General features: G+C 36.8%; 1 protein-coding gene across 1 annotated transcript in view; it reads left to right on the forward strand.

Annotated features, from left to right (window-relative positions):
• AQR (aquarius intron-binding spliceosomal factor) overlaps positions 1–20,608 on the forward strand; it is a 129,073-nt gene that overhangs the window by 74,512 nt on the left and 33,953 nt on the right. The window contains exons 20-26 of the mRNA XM_003935747.4: positions 1,186–1,427; positions 4,031–4,177; positions 4,769–4,838; positions 8,679–8,789; positions 12,264–12,373; positions 16,374–16,509; positions 18,589–18,798. Of these exons, the coding sequence (XP_003935796.1) occupies positions 1,186–1,427; positions 4,031–4,177; positions 4,769–4,838; positions 8,679–8,789; positions 12,264–12,373; positions 16,374–16,509; positions 18,589–18,798 (1,026 nt within the window). The remainder of the gene's footprint in view (positions 1–1,185; positions 1,428–4,030; positions 4,178–4,768; positions 4,839–8,678; positions 8,790–12,263; positions 12,374–16,373; positions 16,510–18,588; positions 18,799–20,608) is intronic.

Below are 20,608 nucleotides of genomic sequence, written 5' to 3' on the forward strand. Positions count from 1 at the left end.
TCCATCTCTCTCATTTACTGTGAACTGTGTTCCCATTGTATTTTGTAACATTCTTTACTATGTACCACATTCTGCTGCTTTGTGTTATAGTTAAGACATATTTTATCTTGCTACTAAAACTGTAATTTCCTTAGAAGGCAGAGCTCTGATCTTATTCATTAATGTTATGTGAATATACTCATTTGGGTATTCCTTCATTCACTCGTTCCATATTTAAACTGTTCCTAGATCCCTACTTTTGTGAGAATTGTATTTTGGTAGGATTTAAACAAATGGTATTAGGGATAGTAGGGATAAAACAAATAACCAAGTACCTGAACGAGAGAATTTCAGGTAGTGACAAGTGTAAAAACAAGGCAGTGTGATTAAGGGTGTGATTAACATATACTGTCTTATCATTTTCAAAAGTTGTATAGCACTTATGATTTAAAAATTGTCAGTTTGGTTATTTTATTCATTGAAATTAATAGCCTAGCCTCTAGATTTCTTTATGTGAGATAGATCACTTTGTTGAAATGATTTTTGGAAAGTCTAAGATTTGCCTTGGCTTTTTGTAATTACCTTTGACAGCATATATGTTATCTACTACAATGACCTTTTATTATAGTCCCGATTCTTTCCTTCTGAAATATAATTGATATTTTCTTTATTTTTATCATTTTGCTCACTTTTTAGTTTCTTCTCACAGTGCTAATTTTAACATTTTTAAATTATGACATTTCATCACAGTTGAAGCATACATTAATGTACTTCTGGTTGTGCGTGATTTTTAGAGAACTATGGAATATAAAGAGAAAAAACTCCAGGAGTTTCTGAGAGGAAGTATTTTCTTTAAAGCTTTGTTCTAGATTGTTTTCTTACTGCTGTGTCGACCTGAGTCTGGTTTTCATCCTACTCAATAGGAGTCAAATGGTAAATTAATTTATGCCATTCTGTCTAAGTGAACTCTTAACGGATAAAGTGTTCTTGCTAAGTTTGGTCTTTTGTTTAACCCAGTGTACAGTATCAGCTGAAAATATAGCTGTTGATTCAGTCTAGCCAAGCACCTGTCAGCCAGCGGAAAATAGCTTCTTGCTCTGAAACACTTGGGAATTCTGGATTAGTACAGCCGGCTTTGCATTCCAGTAAGTGCAAATGTTTGAGATGTCTTATTGACACCATCCTTTTCTGTCCTTTTATTGACAGGCTGTGCTGGAAACTATTCGGAACCTGATGAATACTGATTGTGTGGTACCTGACTGGCTGCATGATATCATTTTAGGTTATGGGGACCCAAGTAGCGCACATTACTCAAAAATGCCCAATCAGATTGCCACCCTTGATTTCAATGATACATTTCTCTCCATTGAGCATTTAAAAGCCAGCTTCCCTGGTCATAATGTTAAAGTAACTGTGGAAGACCCTGCTCTACAAATACCCCCTTTCAGGTAAAGTCAGAACTGGGTATGTTCCTTTCCAGCATTCTGTAGTCAGTGTGTTTTGGCATCAGGATTGTTAGCTAAAGTGAGTTTTGAGTACTATTTTTAGATTGTGTTTTTTTGTTTGTTTCTTTCTTTCCTTCAATGAACTTTCAAGTTGTACTATGGATTTTGTTTTAGCAGTTCCTACCTTCACCAAATAATCGCTGGGATAACTTTATTATGCTTGAATCTATTTCTAAGTGCAGAAGCTGTTTTAAGACCACAGTAAAAGTAGCCTAATGCCTAATAAGGGATCAATAAATGCTTATTGTCTGAAGAGAAATGTATAAATATATTTATAGCATTTGACTAAATGTCATTGTATTTATGCATAGTCAGTACTGTGTCTCCCAACTAATACAGCCATGTGATGTTGAACTTTGTTTTTAGGGAAAAAAAAAATCTTTTTTTCTTTTAACTTTGCTTGCTTTCACAAATCTGGAATGTTCAAATTTGTATATAGCTAGGCACAGTGGCTCATGCATGTAATCCCAGAGACTCAGGAGGCTAAGGCAGGACTGCTTGAGGCCAGGAATTCGAAACCAGCCTGGGCAACATGGCGAGACGCCATCTCTAAAAAAATTCAAAAAGTAGCTGAGCATGATGGCACACACCTGTAATTTCAGCAACTTAGGAGGCTGAGGCAGGAGGATTGCTTGAATCCAGGAGTTTAAGGCTGCAATAAGCTATGATTGTGCCACTGCACTCCAGCCTGGGTGACAGAGGAAGACTCCTTCTCTAAATAAATAAAATAAATACTTAAAACATAGTCATATTTAATGTTAAATTAGTTCTGGTCCTAAAAATTAAGTGAACATAGAACAAAGTACCTGAAATAATTGGTTGTTATTCCCTGAATTCCTTCATATGGATTAGTGGTAAGGCACTGAGTATACCTATGGGTGGTAGCCTACAGATTACTTTCTTAGCTAGAAATTAGAAAACACACAGCTTTCAATTGATTGTTAAGTGTGTGTGTGTGTGTGTGTGTATGTGTGTGTGTGTGTGTGTGTGTGTATGTATAATAATTCTAGGCCAGGTGTGGTGGCTCATGCTTGTAATCCCAATACTTTGGGAGGCAAAGTTGGGAGGATTGCTTGAGGCCAGGAATTGTAGACCAGCCTGGGCAACTGAGACCTCATGTCTATTTAAAAAAAAAAATTAGCAAGATTTGGTGTGTGCCTACAGGCCCAGCTACTCAGGAAGCTGAGGTGGGAGGATCACGTGAGCTCAGGAGAGTAAGGCTGCAGTAAGCTATGATCACACCACTGCACTCTAGCCTGGGGGACAGTGAGACTCTATCTCAAAATAATAACTAATTCTACATGTTAAATAAACATATCCTTTATACACCCAAACCTAGTTTTCCTCCATACTTTGCTAATCCTATTTATGGCAAAGACGTTTTTCTACTCCTCCGTCTTGAAATCTCAGCTTTTTAAAAATCTTTTTACACCCGTAAAACTCCTGCTATATCTCAGAGATTTTGCCTTGAGGTTAGTTTTTTCATTTGCCACTTCCTCTTTAGATCCTCAGCAGTCTTTATCATAGCAAATTCATTCATCCCTGTCTCACTTCACTTGAATCCATTACATGGTTTACTGCTAGAGCTATTCACTGCCTGGCTAAAAAGCTGATTGTTCCTATTTCTTACCAAAATAAGTGCTGACCTCTTAGCCTCTCTGGCTCTTAGCATTTTTTGGTGTTAATCTATTTTTTTAGAATGTGAAAGAAGACTGGAGAAAGTACACATAGAAAATTAATTTTGCAGTTCAATTTTAGGGAGTTCATTGACTTTGCTGAGGTATCTGTGGGGAGTTACCTCCTAACCCCAGGTTATGACCCTCTACCTTAAATGCTTCATGTTCTAGAGATGCCATAACAAGGCTCCTGTCGTAACAAGACTCCTGTCTCTTCAACCTATTTTTCTCTACCCTATGCTCAGGCAAAATAGGCCACTTGTAGTTGGCCACTACTGTTGCTTCTTTCCAGGAATATCTTTTCTTCCCGTCTTTGAATGTCTAAATCAGGTGTCCCCAAACTTTTTACACAGGGGGCCAGTTCACTGTCCCTCAGACCGTTGGAGGGCCACCACATACTGTGCTCCTCTCACTGGCCACCAATGAAAGAGGTGCCCTGTCCTGAAGTGCGGCAGGGAGCCGGATAAATGGCCTCAGGGGGCGGCCCGTGGGCCATAGTTTGGGGACGCCTGGTCTAAATTCTTTGAGACTCATCTTAGATACCATCTCTTCCATGAAATTGTTTCTGATTAAATGAAGGACAATGAATAAAACACTTTCCAGTGCAGCTGACATAGTATTTAATGTTTCTTTAAATTCTCCCTTAATTCCCTGTTAAGTGGGTAACTTTTTAAAATCTGAAAACTCTTAACACCCATGTTAGTGCTTGTAACTCTACCGTTTTCAGAGTTTGCATAAAGATAGTGAGTTCCTTTAAGCCAGAAATGTTTCTTATTCCTCTGATTATCCTGCATACAATGTCATGTACCAGATAGGCACTCAGTAAATCCTTGTTAATTGTAAAAATGAACAAAAGTTTTGGTATTGTAGGATAACTTTTCCAGTAAGAAGTGGAAAAGGGAAGAAAAGGAAAGATGCAGATGTGGAAGATGAAGACACTGAGGAGGCAAAAACCTTAATTGTTGAGCCCCATGTTATTCCTAATAGGGGTCCTTATCCTTACAATCAACCCAAACGGTAATTTTACTGCTTATTCTAATTGTAATAAGGAATAATAGTTTGCTATTTCAACTGAATTCAGAATGTTTTTAAATTTTCTGTTTCTTTTAAAACTCCGTAAAACTTCCGTTTCGGAACCCTCTCTCTTTCTGTTCTGTCATTCAGCTCAATAACTGAATTTTAGGCCATCCTGTAGTCATAATCTTTCAAAAAGAAACATTTTCAGGCACTATGAGAAGTAAGTTTTAGAGAGCTACCTTAATTTGAGCAAAGCGTTCTAACTTCTTGACTCTGTGTTACATATAGCAGTAATCCTAATGCATGTGTGCCATAACTAGTAAATCGGCATTATATTTAGCATTAGAATGGGAACTAGAACTTTGGCACTCTATATGAGGTCTCGGATGGGTTAAATATTGAAAAATAACTGTGATTCCATTTTAATTGTCTGTGTTGAGGGGTAGAGGTGAAGGGAGTCGTTCAGAAGAGATTGAAGAGAACTGGAGTAAATACAGAGCAGATACTTAGACCACTGGTCATTGTTGTCTAAATTCGTATTACACTATGTGTCATTTATCCGAACCAACTTTTTATTTACTCTTTTTGCAGTAATACAATTCAGTTCACTCATACACAGATAGAAGCCATCCGTGCTGGAATGCAGCCTGGACTGACTATGGTAAGAGAATTGTTAAACCTATTTTTTGTCCATCCACTCTACCCCTGAGACAGTTTTGCTCTTGTTGCCCAGGCTGGAGTGTAGTGGTGTGATCTCAACTCACTGCACCTCCACCTCCCAGGTTCAAGTGATTCTTTTGCCTCAATTTCTCGAGAAGCTGAGATCACAGGCCCCCACCCCTTGTGCCAATTTAATTTTTTGTATTTTTAGTAGAGACAGGGTTTCACCATGTTGGCCAGTCTGGTCTTGAACTCCAAGCCTCAGGTGATCCACCTGCCTCAGCCTCCCAAAGTGCTGGGATTACAGGTGTGAGCCACCACACCCATCCGCACCCATTTTTAACATAGATTTAGAAGTAACAGAATTTAGAATGTGTTCTATTTGAAGGACAGCAACCCAGCTGAATTTAAGTATTGATAAGTAAGTGTAGGTTCTTATGTATTTAGAGATCTTGCTGCTCATTTCAGTGTTTATAAAGTTTTATTAGAACATGACTGTGCCCATTTTTTCTTATCAAAAAAAGTTTTATTTATTTTTGTTTTATTTTATTTGAGATGGAGTTTCGCTGTGGTTGCCCAGGCTGGAGTGCAATGGCGCGATCTCCACTTACTGCAGCCTCTGCCTTCTGGGTTTGAGTGATTCTCCCGCCTCAGCCTCCCGAATAGGTGGGATTACAGGCATGTGCCACCATGCACAGCTAATTTCGTATTTTTAGTAGAGATGGGATTTCTTCATGTTTGTCAGGCTGCTCTCGAACACCTGACCTCAGGTCATCTGCCCACCTCAGCCTCCCAAAGTACTGGGATTACAGGTGTGAGCCACCTTGCCTGGCATAAAGTTTTGTTTCATTTTTAATTGACATGATTGTACATATTTGTGGAGTATGATGTGATGTTTTGATGACTGTATACATTGTGTAATGATCAAATCAGGGTAATTAGCAAATCTGTCATCCACTTGTTTCTGTATTGCCTATGGCCACTTTTGTGCTACAATGGCAGAGGTAATTACTTGCAACAGGAATTTCTTAGCCTGCAAAGCCGAAAATGCTTCCTCTTTTGCTCTTTACAGAAAATGTCTGCTGTCAACTGATTTAGAAGTGTGTTTGATTTCTAAGTATTTGGAGGTTTACTTGTTATCTTCCAGTTAATTGATTTCTGGTCAAAGTCCATTATGGTCAGAGAACATATTGTATGATTTTAATTTTTTGGTTTTTGCTTTTTAAATTTCTTAAAATTTGTTTTATGGCCCACCATATACTATCCCTTGGTGACTATTTCGTGTTCACTTGAAAAGAACGTGTATTCTGTTGTTTGGGAATGGATTGTCCTATAAATGTCAATTTGATTTATTTCATTGATCTTATTTAATTTTTCTCTATCATTGCTGATTTTCTGTCTGTTGTTTTGTGGATTACTGAAAGCAGACTGTTGAAATCTCCCATTATAATTATAAATTCTTCTGTTTCTCCTTTAGTTTTGTTAGTTTTTGCTTAATGTATTCTGAAGCTTCATGGATTGAGTGCTTTATACCTTTAGGGTTGTTACGTTGTCTTGGTAAATTGGCCCCATTTAGTATTATATAATGTCTGTCTTCATTGCTGGAAGTTTTTTTTTTTTGCTCTGAAGTTGCTTTATCCATTCTGAGAGTCTCTGTCTTTCAGCTTGTGTGTTTAGACTATTCACATTTAATGCAAATTAATTGACATGTTTGGATTTAGTCCCATCATTTTTTATTTACTTTCTATTTGTTCCCTTTATTTTGTATTCTTCCATTTCCCCTTTCCTGCCTTCTGTTGTGTTATTTGAATAGCTTTCAATATTATGTTTTTATTTATTGTTGTTTTTTTTTTTTTTGAGACAGTCTCACTTCTCAGGCTGAGGTGTAGTGGCGTCATCTTAGCTCACTGCAACCTCTGCTTTCCCAGTTCAAGTGATTCTTGTGCCTCAGCCACCCAAGTAGCTGGTATTACAGATGTACACCTCCATGGCCAGCTGATTTTTTTGTATTTTGAGTAGAGAATGGTGTTTCACCATGTTGGCCAGGCTGGTCTTGAACTCCTGGTCTCAAGTGATTTGCTGCCTCAGCCTCCTAAAGTGCTGAGAATGCAGGTGTGAGCCACTGCGCCTGGCCTATCATACTTTTATTATATTTTATTATATTCTGGGTGTAGTGTTTTCTTAGTGGCTATTCTAGGGATTTGCAATATACTTTTCATAGCCTACTTACAATCAGTATTTTGTCACCTCAGGTTTAATGGCAAATAGTTACTCCCATACAGATTCCTTTGCCTCCCTTCCCCTTTTATATTGTAGTTGCTTTGCGTGTTACATCTAAATACATTAAGATACTATCGGGTAGTATTAGAATTTTTGCTTTCAATTGCATATGTATTTTAAAGAACTCTAGAGGAAAAAATAGCCTTTTATTGTATTTGCCATTTATTCTTCATTCTAAATATTTGAAGTGTCTTCTGGTGGCATTTTCTTTCTGTCTGAAGAACTTTTTTTTTTTTTTTTAAAAACCACTTTTTATAACATGTCTACTAGATATGAGTTAGTTTTATTTTTCTTCATGGAATAATGTCTCTAATACACCTTCTCAAAAGATACTTTACCTGGACATAGAATTGTGGGTTGCTAGTTCTTTGTTTTAGCACTTAAAATGTTGCTACACTTCTTTCTGACTTCCATGTTTTCTGATAACAAATCCAAAGTCATTATAAACATCTTTTTGTTATATGTAGTGTATCATTTTTCTCTGATTACTATGAGGATTTTTTTTTTTTTTTGAGACGGAGTTTCGCTCTTGTTACCCAGGCTGGAGTGCAATGGCACGATCTCGGCTCACCACAACCTCCGCCTCCTGGGTTCAGGCAATTCTCCTTCCTCAGCCTCCTGAGTAGCTGGGATTGCAGGCACGAGCCACCGTGCCCAGCTAATTTTTTGTATTTTTAGTAGAGATGGGGTTTCACCATGTTGACCTGGATGGTCTCGATCTCTTGACCTCGTGATCCACCCGCCTCGGCCTCCCAAAGTGCTGGGATTACAGGCTTGAGCCACCGCGCCCAGCCCCCGCTATGAGGATTTTTTTTCTTTGCTTTTTGTTTTTAACCATTCAGTTGTGGTGTATCTGGGCTTGGATTTTTTTTTTTTTTTTAAGATGGAGTTTTGCTCTTGTTACCCAGGCTGGAGTGCAATGGCATGGTCTCGGCTCACCGCAACCTCCTGGGTTCAGGCAATTCTCCTGCCTCAGCCTCCTGAGTAGCTGGGATTGCAGGCACGCACCAGCATGCCCAGCTAATTTTTTGTACTTTTAGTAGAGACGGAGTTTCACCATGTTGACCAGGATGATCTTGATCTCTTGACCTCATGATCCACCCGCCTCGGCCTCCCAAAGTGTTGGGATTACAGGCGTGAGCCACCGCGCCTGGCTTGGATTTCTTTAGGGTTATTCTCTTGGGGTTCACTGAGCTGCTTGAATCTGTAGATTTATGTATTTTGCCATATTTAGGAAATTTTCAGCCATAATTTTTTGAAAATTTTTTCTATGCCATACTCTTTTTCCTCTTCTTCTTAGAATTTGTTGACGTGAGTGTTAAATGTTTTAACGCTGTTCTGTAGATTCACGCGTCTCTAATTTTTTTTCAGTGTTTTTCTGTTACTCAGGTTGTGTAGTTTACTGATCTGTCTCCAAGTTCACCAACTTTTGCTCTATCCTGTTCATTCTGTTATTGGGCCCCTCCTGAAGTTGTTAATTTTATCTTTCAGTTCTGTACTTCACAGTTTCTAACAGTATGTGATAATTTAGTAGTTTGCTATGTATTCATTTTCTTTTTAGGTTGTGGGCCCACCTGGTACAGGAAAAACAGATGTGGCCGTTCAGATCATATCCAACATCTACCACAATTTCCCAGAACAGAGAACTCTAATTGTTACTCATTCCAATCAGGTAAATGACTGTGTGTGTGTGTGTGTGTGTGTGTGTGTGCGCGCGTGCGCGCGTGCAGGCATGTGTGTATGTGCACATGTGCAGTTGTGTAGCTTAGGGGTTGAGGGGGAGGTAAAGAAGAAGCAGGGGATTCATGAAATGAATGTATTGATAGATGATTTTTCCTTGTATTGAAGTCTAATCATAGGTACCACAGAATATCAGGAAAGACTAATTGGTACAGATGGTCCCTGACTTACAGTTTGACTTATTCTCACCTATAATATTTGACTTTATGATGTGTGAAAGCAATATGAATTCAGCAGAAATTGTACTTCAAGTACCCATACAACTATTCTGTTTTTCACTCTTATTTTGGTATTCAATAAATTATATGAGATGGTCAACATTTCACTATAAAACAGGCATATTGTGTTAGATGATTTTGCCCAGGTATAGGCTAATATATGTGTTCTGAGCATGTTTTATGTAGGCTAGGTTAAGCTATGGTGTTCAGTAGGTTAGGTGTGTTAAATGTATTTTCAACTTAGGATATTTTCAACTTATGATAGGTTTATTGGAATGTAACCCCGTTGTTCAGTTGAGGAGTTTCTGAATAGTATTTGCTGTTGAGCTATTCTTGGATTATCACTGCTTATAATGAGACTACATTGAGGGATACATAAAACCAATCTTTTATTTCTACTGGAGAGGTTAATAATGTGAAAAAGCTAAGCATATTTTAATATATTGTTAGATATTTGATTAAATTAAATTGCGATTTTTTTTTTTTTTTTTGCTTCTGTGCTAAATTAGAACTTTTACTTTGAGATTATGAGCATTAACCCTTACTAGGAGCATTTTTTCTTCATTTAGTAGAATGTATATTACTGAAAGACTGAGGTCTAAACTGTACTGATACTGGATTAAATTTCAAATCCATGTGAAATGTATACCTAATATTACATGAGCGGACTGTATGCTACGTTAGTCATTCTGAAGCTGTAAGAAAAGAGGGAAGAACAAGTAACATTTATGAGATATAAAATCAGACAGGCAACTCTGAGAACACCCTGAAGCACATTTTGAAATTTGCATTGTAGTCGAAACCTCTGAAAGTTTTTTCTCAGAGTGGTGACTTCAGTTGACCAGTCTTAAAAAGAGTTGGTATACAGCTTTTTTCCTTTTGGCCGGAACTGCCATCTTCCAGTAATTCGCCAAAATGACGAACACAAAGGGAAAGAGGAGAGGCACTCGGTACATGTTCTCTAGGCCTTTTAGAAAACATGGAGTTGTTCTTTGGCCACGTATATGCCAATCTATAAGAAAGGTGATATTGTAGACTTCAAGGGAATGGGTACTGTTCAAAAAGGAATGCCCCACAAATGTTATCAGGGCAAAACTGGAAGGGTCTACAGTGTTACCCAGCATGCTGTTGGCATTGTTGTAAACAAACAAGTTAAGGGCAAGATTCTTGCCAAGAGAATCAATGTGCGTATTGAGCACATCAAGCACTCTTAAGAGCCGAGATAGCTTCCTAAAACATGTGAAGGAAAATGATCAGAAAAAGAAAGAAGCCAAAGAGAAAGGTACCTGGGTCCAACTGAAGCGCCAGCCTGCTCCACCCAGAGACGCACACTTTGTGAGAACCAATGGGAAGGAGCCTGAGCTGCTGGAACCTATTCCCTATGAATTCATGGTATAATAGGTGTTAAAAAAAAAAAAAAAAAAAAAAGACTTCTGGACTGTTAAAAAAAAAAAAAGAGTTGGTATACAAAGAAGCATTGGGTTTTTGGAATCCCAAATATCAGTTATATGAGTGATCATTAACTTTTAATTTGTAAAGTTTTAAAAATAATACTTTTTAGTTCATTTGCCTGTCATATTTTTCCATATTTTGAAGTTTATAAGTAATAAACTTATTTAGTATACTGGATATATGTAATATGTATAATTATATAATAATGTATGTGATACATCCAATATACTGAATTTGTGGGGGTTGAAAGGGGGTCAGTTTGGACTTTGTCTTGATAAAAGAAACAAATGATGAAAAGAATGTTTTTCTTCTGTTTAGTAAAATTTATTCTGTACTATGCCTATTGTAAATTCTTAGAATGAACAGAGAATAATTCATGTGTTGTTTTAACGTATTTTTACTGTTTTGTCATACCTTGATATGACTTTCTACAGTTACCTTCTACTTTATGATTGATTTGTATAGCACAATCATTGAAAAGATTAATTTGCAAAAGTAGACACATAATTCAAGGCTTGCTAAACACCTGCCTTGTTTTTTTGAAATTCAGATCATTTCCCTTGATGCCCATCAAATTGATGGTTTTCCTTCAGTTAACTGTTTTGTTTGCCAGATCTTCATTTGCATGTATAATTCAAGTAGTTCTCCAAAATCGCTTTAATTCACAATGGAATAATGTAATTTTTTCTGAGATTGTAGTGTGCAAGTTTGTGGGGTTTTCATTTTTTATTTTTACTTTTACTCTAAATCTATGTGCTTCTTGAGTTTAAATAGTGAAGATTTGGATAATGAGTAACACCATATAATCTCCTTTGTTGGGTCCTGAGTTTTGGATGATGAGTATCAAGGGTGTGGATAGTGGGGGATTTTTCTGAAAATTTGTGTTAAATCTCTTCAGTTTCAGAGCTCAAATTGCTAGAATTTTGATGGTAAAGGATATCTGTACCTATGTTATATAGCCTAGGTGTTTATAAGACTGGATGTTGACTTCTCAGGCAGGATTGGACTAGTGATAAATGAGGAGAGATGTTTGAATGGGGGCTCATTTTAAAATAATAACTTTATTAGTGAGTCTCTCCATACTATGAAACTTTTGCCTTTGAGGTTCATATAATGAATACTAGGGTTCAAGGGAACCCTAATTATGAACATTTCATAGATAGAAAATAGTGACTTTTAAATGACCTCCATCAGAATAGTTTGCAATAAATGAGTGCTCTTTTCTTTATTATATAGACAACATTAGACTTCCAGACTAAGATTTGAAAGATAACAATTTATGTTTCCACCCTGTGGTCTTCTTAATGTATTCTACCTACACACTCACTGCCTTCTTGTCTTTCTCCAACTGGAAAAACTTTTCCAGTTCTCTGCAACCAAGGAAATGCTGTTGAATGAAATGAAACTCAGTATGGTTGTTTATTTTAGGAATAGTTACAACTTGGAAGAAATAGCATCTGAGCCACTGCCTTTCTCCTTTCATAAATTAAAGCTAATGTTTAATGGGTAAGGGTAGTTTTATGGTTTCTAGTTATTCGTACAGCCAAATATATGTAGAAGGCAGTATCAGAAATCGATACAAATACTATTTGATTGTATTATAAGTGGCCTAGTATAAGGGCGATTTTCTTCTCTGTTTCAACTTTGATTCTTTTTAAATGTTAGTTTTTGCTGTGTTTAAAGGTGCCTGCTGATTCTTTAAAACACACCATCACCCTTCTTGCTTTATTCTCTAGGCCCTAAACCAGTTGTTTGAGAAAATCATGGCATTAGACATTGATGAGCGCCACCTACTGCGTCTTGGTCATGGAGAAGAAGAGCTGGAGACGGAGAAAGATTTCAGCAGGTGAGCAAATGGGAGTGAATAACAGTGTAAAAAAGGATTTTTTATTTCCTCTTCATTTCTTTTACTAAAGAAATACCAGAAGAAAAGAGGAATGAAGGCTGGGCGCGGTGGCTCAAGCCTGTAATCCCAGCACTTTGGGAGGCCAAGGCGGGTGGATCACGAGGTCAAGAGATCGAGACCATCCTGGTCAACATGGTGAAACCCCGTCTCTACTAAAAATACAAAAAACTAGCTGGGCGTGGTGGCGCATGCCTGTAATCCCAGCTACTTAGGAGGCTGAGACAGGAGAATTGCCTGAGCCCAGGAGGCAGAGGTTGCGGTGAGCCGAGATCGTGCCATTGCAGTCCAGCCTGGGTAACGAGAGCGAAACTCCGTCTAAAAAAAAAAAAAAAAAAAAAAAGGAATACTCAAACTTAATTCTGAAAGTTTTTAATATAACTTACTAAGATCATATGTTGACCTAGAAATCTGGTCATGATGTCCCTCAGTTCCCATTTTATATAGTTATGCCATTTTGTCTTCAAATACACAATTTTTTTTTTTTTTTTTTTTTTTTTTTTTTTTTTTTTAGACCGTGTTCCGCTCTTGTTACCCAGGCTGGAGTGCAATGGCGCAATCTCGGCTCACCGCAACCTCAGCCTCCTGGGTTCAGGCAATTCTCCTGCCTCAGCCTCCTGAGTAGCTGGGATTACAGGCACGCGCCACCACGCCCAGCTAATTTTTTGTATTTTTAGTAGAGACGGGGTTTCACCATATTGACCAGGATGGTCTCGATCTCTTGACCTCATGATCCACCCGCCTCGGCCTCCCAAAGTGCTGGGATTACAGGCTTGAGCCACCGTGCCCGGCCCAAATATACAATTATTTTAATGAAAATATCTTGTTAATCTTTTTAAAACTGCAGATTGCCTTTTGCTATTTCTTGAGGTAATTTTTAATGTTGCCAGTTCAAAACTGTATAACTGTAAATGATTTCTTTTCACATCTTATTCAGACATTTAATTTGCCTGTATTTTAGGTATCAGTCAAGAGGTTAATTTATTTATTGAAATACAAATTATGGGAGGCTGAGGCAGCAGAATTACTTGAACCTGGGAGGCAGAGGTTGCAGTGAGCTGAGATCACACCGCTACGCTCCAGCCTGGTGACAGAGCAAGACTCCTTCTCAAAAAGAAAAGAAACATAAATTAATGATAATACAAGCTTTGGGATTATAACTTCAGATACTTATTGCTAGTTTGGCTGGACTTTATGTTTGATATTACCTACTGTAAATTGACTAAAACTTTGTAAGTCGGATTTCTTCTGCCATTAGTATTTTAATTTTTTTCCTTAAAAGTTGCTTTATAATGTTTCATTTATATTTAAATCCATTTTCAAAGTCCAGTTTTAGATAATAAGCACAATTAACAGGTGGACATATTTAATGCAGCCTTTGTCTGTTAAACATGATCTTTGACTAATTGACTACAGACATTAAAAGAGTTTTAAATTATTACGTCCATCTATTTTGAGTTCTCATATTACACAGTGACTTTTTAGCTTCTACAAAGTCACTGAGTGTTGCAAAGGTCAAAGAACAACATGCCATAAGTTATTTAGGGTTCTATATTCTTTTTTTTTTAATCTTTAAATACTTTGAAGGAGTACTGTTTACATGCAAATCACTGACATGCAGATTACATGTATTATTAAAACTTATCCTTCACCCGTAATACTTTTTTTTTTTTGAGATGGAGTTTTGCTCTTGTTGCCCAGGCTTGAGTGCAATGGCGCCATCTCTGCTCACTGCAACCTCTACCTCCCGGGTTCAAGCGATCCTCCTGCCTCAGCCTTCCAAGTAGCTGGGATTACAGGAACATGCCACCATGCCCAGCTAACTTTTGTATTTTTAATAGAGGCCAGGATGTTCGCAATCTCTTGACCTCATAATCTGCCCACCTTAGCCTTCCAAAGTGCTGAGATTATAGGCATGAGCCACTGCGCCCAACAGGGCTCTGTATTCTTAATTTCGGATCAGCCAGTGATACTTCTGAATTCATCCCATAAGTACTTCCTCATTTTAAAGCCAACTTACAAAGGGAGGTTAGATTCTAAAATCTAGTAACTCGGAATTCAGTGAACATGAAGGTGATAATAGAATGTCTGACTATAATTACAATTATATTGAAGTAGAATTTGTAGTTTTTAAATAATATTAGAACAGGGGTAGAATTTTTATGATGATTTCAGGTACCACCAGATTTCTTAGAAAAAGTATACTTATTTCTTCTGACACATAACCTAGATCTTGTTAGTTTGCATATTTGATTGGATGTATTCTTTCTGTTTTACAATTACAAAGAAAAATCATGACTATTGTTTCACAATAAAAGTAACATCACTTTCCCTGAAGAAAAAGTTGTAAAATCTGGTGAAGTTGTAGAGAAGAAATGGTTATCCGTAATTACACTATCCTAAAACAACTTTTGCTAGTCTTTTTCTGTAATGCTGTTATTTTTAATTTTTAAGTTGCTTTTTAAAAATAATTAATAGTCTTTATCTTTTAAGTGTAATAATGTACTAATTGAGCAGATAGTACATAGAGTTTAATTGTACTGTATATTCCTTTTTTGTTTTGTTTTGTTTTGAGATGGAGTCTCACTCTGTCACCCAAGCTGGAGTGCAGTGGTGTGATCTCAGCTCACTGCAATCTCTGCCTCCGGGGTTCAAGTGATCCTCATGCCTCAGCCTCCCAAGTAGCTGGGATTACAGGCACCTGCCACCACACCTGTCTAATTTTTGTATTTTTAGTAGAGATGGGGTTTTGTCATGTTGGCCAGGCTGGTCTCAAACTCTGGACCTCAAGTGATCTGCCTGCCTCAGCCTCCCAAACTGGGATTACAGGTTAGCCACCATGCCTGGCAGGTATATTGCTTTTTAAGTTTAACATTATGTCACAAGAATTTTGGCATTTTATTAACCGAGTCTTTATAAGCATTTCTAATTGTTTTTCACATTAACAAAGTGTTCAGAAAAAAAGGTATCTGCCGTAATGTTTATATCCTTCCAAGTTGAAAAATTCTTCAAAACATGTATCATGTTTTATATCTCTTTTTTAATTCTTAATCATCCCTTGATACCTCAAATATGAATCTCTGAACTACAGAACAGCTAGAAACGTGACTTCTTCTTTTGTTGAGTCTTTAAACATGTGAACAACAGTGACTGATTAAATTATTTTAGTCTTATTTTAAGCATCAAAAGGGTTGTAGGAGACCCTTTGTTATTGTGGAAAGAACGTGATTAAATTATTTTAGTCTTATTTTAAGCATCAAAGGGTTGTAGGAGACCCTGTTTTGTTGTGGAAAGAACGTGCATAGAATTTGGAATCTAATTATGGTTCTACTACTTTCTTCCTTAACTGTGTGTTTTTGGACAAAGTATTCTCTAAACTTCAGTTTTCTTACTCGTTCAGCAAACATTATAAACCTTCTAGGTTAGGGTGCCAAGCTATGTATTGGGATTTGTAAATGACACAGATAATGAAATATATTTAAAAATTACTTTTCAAAGCCTTTAGATCGAATCTACTTTTATAATAGTGTAAAATACTTTGTTTGAAGCAGCCAATCTGTGAACTTACATGTTCTTGGTCTGTGATAAAATCAACTAACACCAGAATGCACTGTCCAGTTTTCTTCTTTGTGAAAGTGTGTTATTATGAGAAAAAAGATTCAGATCTGAATAAATGATGTATTTAGTGATGTAGTTGGTTTTCGTTCCTCATAAACCAGTACACCCTTGTGGATCAGCGCTGGTCCATAGAGTATTCGCTAAGTAGCTTTTGTGTAAAGTAACCCAGGAACTATCACCAAAAGTTAAATAGAAGGCATATCTTCTAGGTTTTTTTCCCCCTTTCTTTGGCAATTGCTATTATGATTTTCTTGAATTTTGCTGATTGTTTACCTCAAAGTTTCTTTATTACAGTTTTGCCATTTTGCCTAATTGAAATGTCTAGGTATGGAAGAGTTAATTATGTCCTGGCTCGAAGAATAGAACTTTTAGAAGAAGTCAAACGATTGCAAAAGAGTCTAGGGGTTCCAGGAGATGCCTCATATACCTGTGAAACTGCAGGCTATTTCTTCTTATACCAGGTAAGATATTAAGGATTTTTGAATCATACTTCATCATAATATGAACCGCATTGGAAGCGTAATGAGTTCTTATGATCCTTCTTGAAAGCTTATTTTTTGAGTAGATTAAAATATGTGGTATTACAAAGCTATATTTATGAATGTTAAGTATATTTTGTGTTATCTTCAATTTTCTTTGCTAAATAACTTTGCCTGATGAATCATTCTGTGCAAGGCCAATCTTGCTACTCTTTACATTTTTTCCTTTCTATTGACAAAGTTCTAGTCACTCTTTTTTACTTTTTTTACTGTGGAAATATAACTAAATAAATATTCTAGCTACCCAGTGGCAACAAAGTACAGTTAACTTATATTATACACATTAATCAACTAATGAAGGAAAACATTCTTAAATTTCCAGAAGTGAATTATGTTAGAATTAAATTAAATTATAATAATTCATTGTACAGTGGGTCTTGAAGTCTTCTGACTTCACTATAAAGGTGTACTTTTGCCAGGTGCGGTGGCTCAAGCCTGTAATCCCAGCACTTTGGGAGGCCGAGGCAGGTGGATCACGAGGTCAAGAGATCGAGACCATCCTGGTCAACATGGTGAAACCCCGTCTCTACTAAAAATACAAAAAATTAGCTGGGCATGGTGGTGCGTGCCTATAATCCCAGCTACTCAGGAGGCTGAGGCAGGAGAATTGCCTGAGCCCAGGAGGCGGAGGTTGCGGTGAGCCGAGATCGTGCCATTGCGCTCCAGCCTGGGTAACAACGAAACTCCCTCTCAAAAAAAAAAAAAAGGTGTACTTTTGCTTTTGTTCCTGTTAATTTGGGGAATATGAAAACTCATGAGAAATAGCCAAATAAAGTAAATAAAACTAAACTTTAATAATCAGTTAGATTACTAGTAATTTTAAATGGACTAGGACGTAATCAGATAATGAAGATTTTTGTATAACTTTATTTGTTCTTTGTTCTAATGCCAATTACATATTTTAGATATAAATTATAATATTGTAAGCTCATTGTAAGTGGATATCACAAACCAGTTAAGTCCATTCAAAATGAGCAGCTTTCATGGTTTCTTGTGAAGCAGGGAAAATACACAATATAGTCTACATTAGATTCAAGACTGTTTAGGACTTGAATAAAGGAGTAAAGATCATGCTTAAATGCTTTCTTGACACGGAAAATTACTTGGCTTTCAGTGAAAACAATGTTTAAAATGGGGAAACATCTATAAATTATGGAGGTTTATGTAGTAAATTTGGAAAAAATGAACATGAGGCTTCACAGTATAAATTGACATTTTCAACATGTAAGAATCATATTGGGAAAGTTTTTCACAAATTAAATTCCCTAGCCCTTGTTCCTATAGCTTCTCATTCAATAGAAGTGGAATTCAGGAATCCACATTTTTATTTAGCTCCTCAAATATTTTGCCTAAGGACTACACTTTTGAGAAACACTGAAATTATAACAGAAAAAGACGTGAGAGAATTACAGAAATTGAGGTTACATAGTAACTGCCTGGTAGAGGCATAGCTAACATACAAAGCAATTGAACTATAATCACAAAAGTCATAACTTGAGCTTTTAAATATATACTTGCCTTCAGCAGACATTCTTTATAAATGTTCTAAAAATCTGGGAGAAGGTTTGACAAGTGCCAAATTGATTAAAAAGCTGCTAAAGCTGAATTTACCATATATGGACAGAAACAGAGATGAAAAAATGAGAAATGTCTTTGTCCAGAGAGGGTTCTTTCCTTTACATTCTTTTTAAGCATCAGTAATAAACTATCTTGAGTTATGTGGCGAATCTGAAATGTCCGAGATAAAGTTCCATAAGATGACGTTAAGGTTCTTTCTAGTTTGTAGAAATGTGTTATTAAAGAGCCTTTTTTCTCCAAAGACAAGCTTACCTTTTGTAACAGAAGAGCAATTACAGGAAATGAGGAATAGTTATATTGGATCAAATATTAAATTTCTTTTTTTTCTTTTTCAGCTAACAGCTTGTTTTTATAAATTTTTTTTTTAATCCTTTAAAACTTCATAATTAGGTGGCAGTTAACCTCAAGTTCTTATTTCTACAGGTAATGTCTCGTTGGGAAGAGTATATTAGCAAAGTGAAAAATAAAGGTAGTGCCTTGCCAGATGTTACGGAAGTCTCCACTTTCTTCCCTTTCCATGAATACTTTGCAAATGCTCCTCAACCCATTTTTAAAGGAAGATCTTATGAAGAAGACATGGAAATTGCTGAAGGATGTTTTAGGCATATTAAGAAAATCTTTACTCAGCTTGAGGTAAGGATTCTCAAGTTCTTTGAACTTGCCTTTAACAGTTTTATTTTATTTTATTTATTTATTTATTTAATGAATGAAGTAAACGTGAAATATTCAAACCTTTTTTTTTTTTTTTTTTTGAGACTGAGTATCACCCTGTTGCCCAAACTGGAGTGCAATGGCACAATCTTAGCTCACTGCAACCTCTGCCTTCCAGGTTCAGGCAATTATCCTGCCTTAGCCTCCAGAGCAGCTGGGATCACAGGTGCAAACCACCACACCCAGCTAATTTTTGTATTTTTAGTAGAGACAGGGTTTCACTATGTTGGCCAGGCTGGTCTCAAGCTCCTGATCTCAAGTAGTCTGCCCACCTCGGCCTCCCAGAGTGCTGGGATTACAAGTGTGAGCCATCACACCTGGCTCGAAGTATTCAAATCTTAGAAATTAGATTGTTAATTTTAAGTAAGATATAAACTGGATCCTTATTCTGGCTTTCCTGATGTAAAGGTCTTAGTATTTTTAAGAAAGAAATGCTTCCATCAGAAATTCAATGATGGTATTTTGAATTGGAATTTGAGACTGCCATGTGGCCATTTTAAGTCCTTTATGCCTCTTGATCAGTAAAATAGTGGGTTGCTATGGTAGCCAGGATGATTGGTTCTGATTATTAAAGTGAAATAAGAGTCTTAGCTACACAGTGGGAATAGAGACTATGTCTGGAACCCAGCTTCTCCTGGAGATGTCTCCTAGTTTCTGCCACCTCATTGCAGAATCATCATTGCAAAAATATTATAGCAAACATCATTGAAAACTGCAGTGGTCTATAAAGGGATCGCATTCAGGCTCAGATTCCTCAGCAAGAACATTCAGGATTACTGCAGGTAAAAATGTCAGGGACGTTGTCTCTTGTCTTTGTATCTTTTAGATGTGAGTATGTACCCACTTCCTATAACAGTTTCAGACATGTAGTATACATTCAGTAAATACTGAAAAGTATATGTATGGTTAGGTGGATGGATGGTAGGTACAGAGTACTAAATGTAAAGTATTATGTTTATGGTTACATGAACACAAAGTAAAAGTATAAAAACATACTCAATTCATCATAATACTGCCTTGGGAGGGAGTAGGCAGAAAGTTATACAGCATACCTCACCTATGTTTGTAATATTTTAATCATTAGAAAACAAAACAGAAACGTTAAGTTTTAAAATAAGTATTGGTAAGGCTCAGATTTTTTAAAAGTTGACATTGGCTATGCTGCTTTTCTTTGTTTGCCCCTCATATCCTGCTTTTGTCCATGCCCTTTTCTGCTCTGTTGGGGGTCCTTTGCCATGGTTGATGTTCTGGCTTATCCTTGTAGGTTTAATTTCCCAGCTTCCTACGTCAGCTGACTTCTTGTTTAGTATAGCCAATGAGACAGTGCCAAGGTATTTTTTCATCACTTCCCTCTGCCTTGGGCTTCATCTCTTCCATGACTCCAGTTTCTGCTGGAAAAACTTGTGGTTCCAGCTTTTTGTGTGTGACTACAGTCCGTAGGCTCTGATAATAGCACTTCCTACCTTTATTCTTTCTAACCTACGGATAATGGTGACTGCTGCTGTCTCTAATCTCTGTGTTACTTTACCTTTGTGATTCCTCTATCACTTTTATAACCAGTTACTTGCTTAAATTTCCTTTGGTATGAATACTTGAAATTATTTCCATTTTCCTGGAGGGACATTGAATAATACAGGTACAGTGATAACTGAATTTTACTCAGTATTCTTGTTTATATTGTAAATATTTTACCTTACATACAAAAAAGTTTGAATTATAACTTCTGTGTCAG

This window comes from Saimiri boliviensis, chromosome 2, assembly GCF_048565385.1.
Source record: "Saimiri boliviensis isolate mSaiBol1 chromosome 2, mSaiBol1.pri, whole genome shotgun sequence".
In the NCBI taxonomy this organism is placed as follows: domain Eukaryota; kingdom Metazoa; phylum Chordata; class Mammalia; order Primates; family Cebidae; genus Saimiri; species Saimiri boliviensis.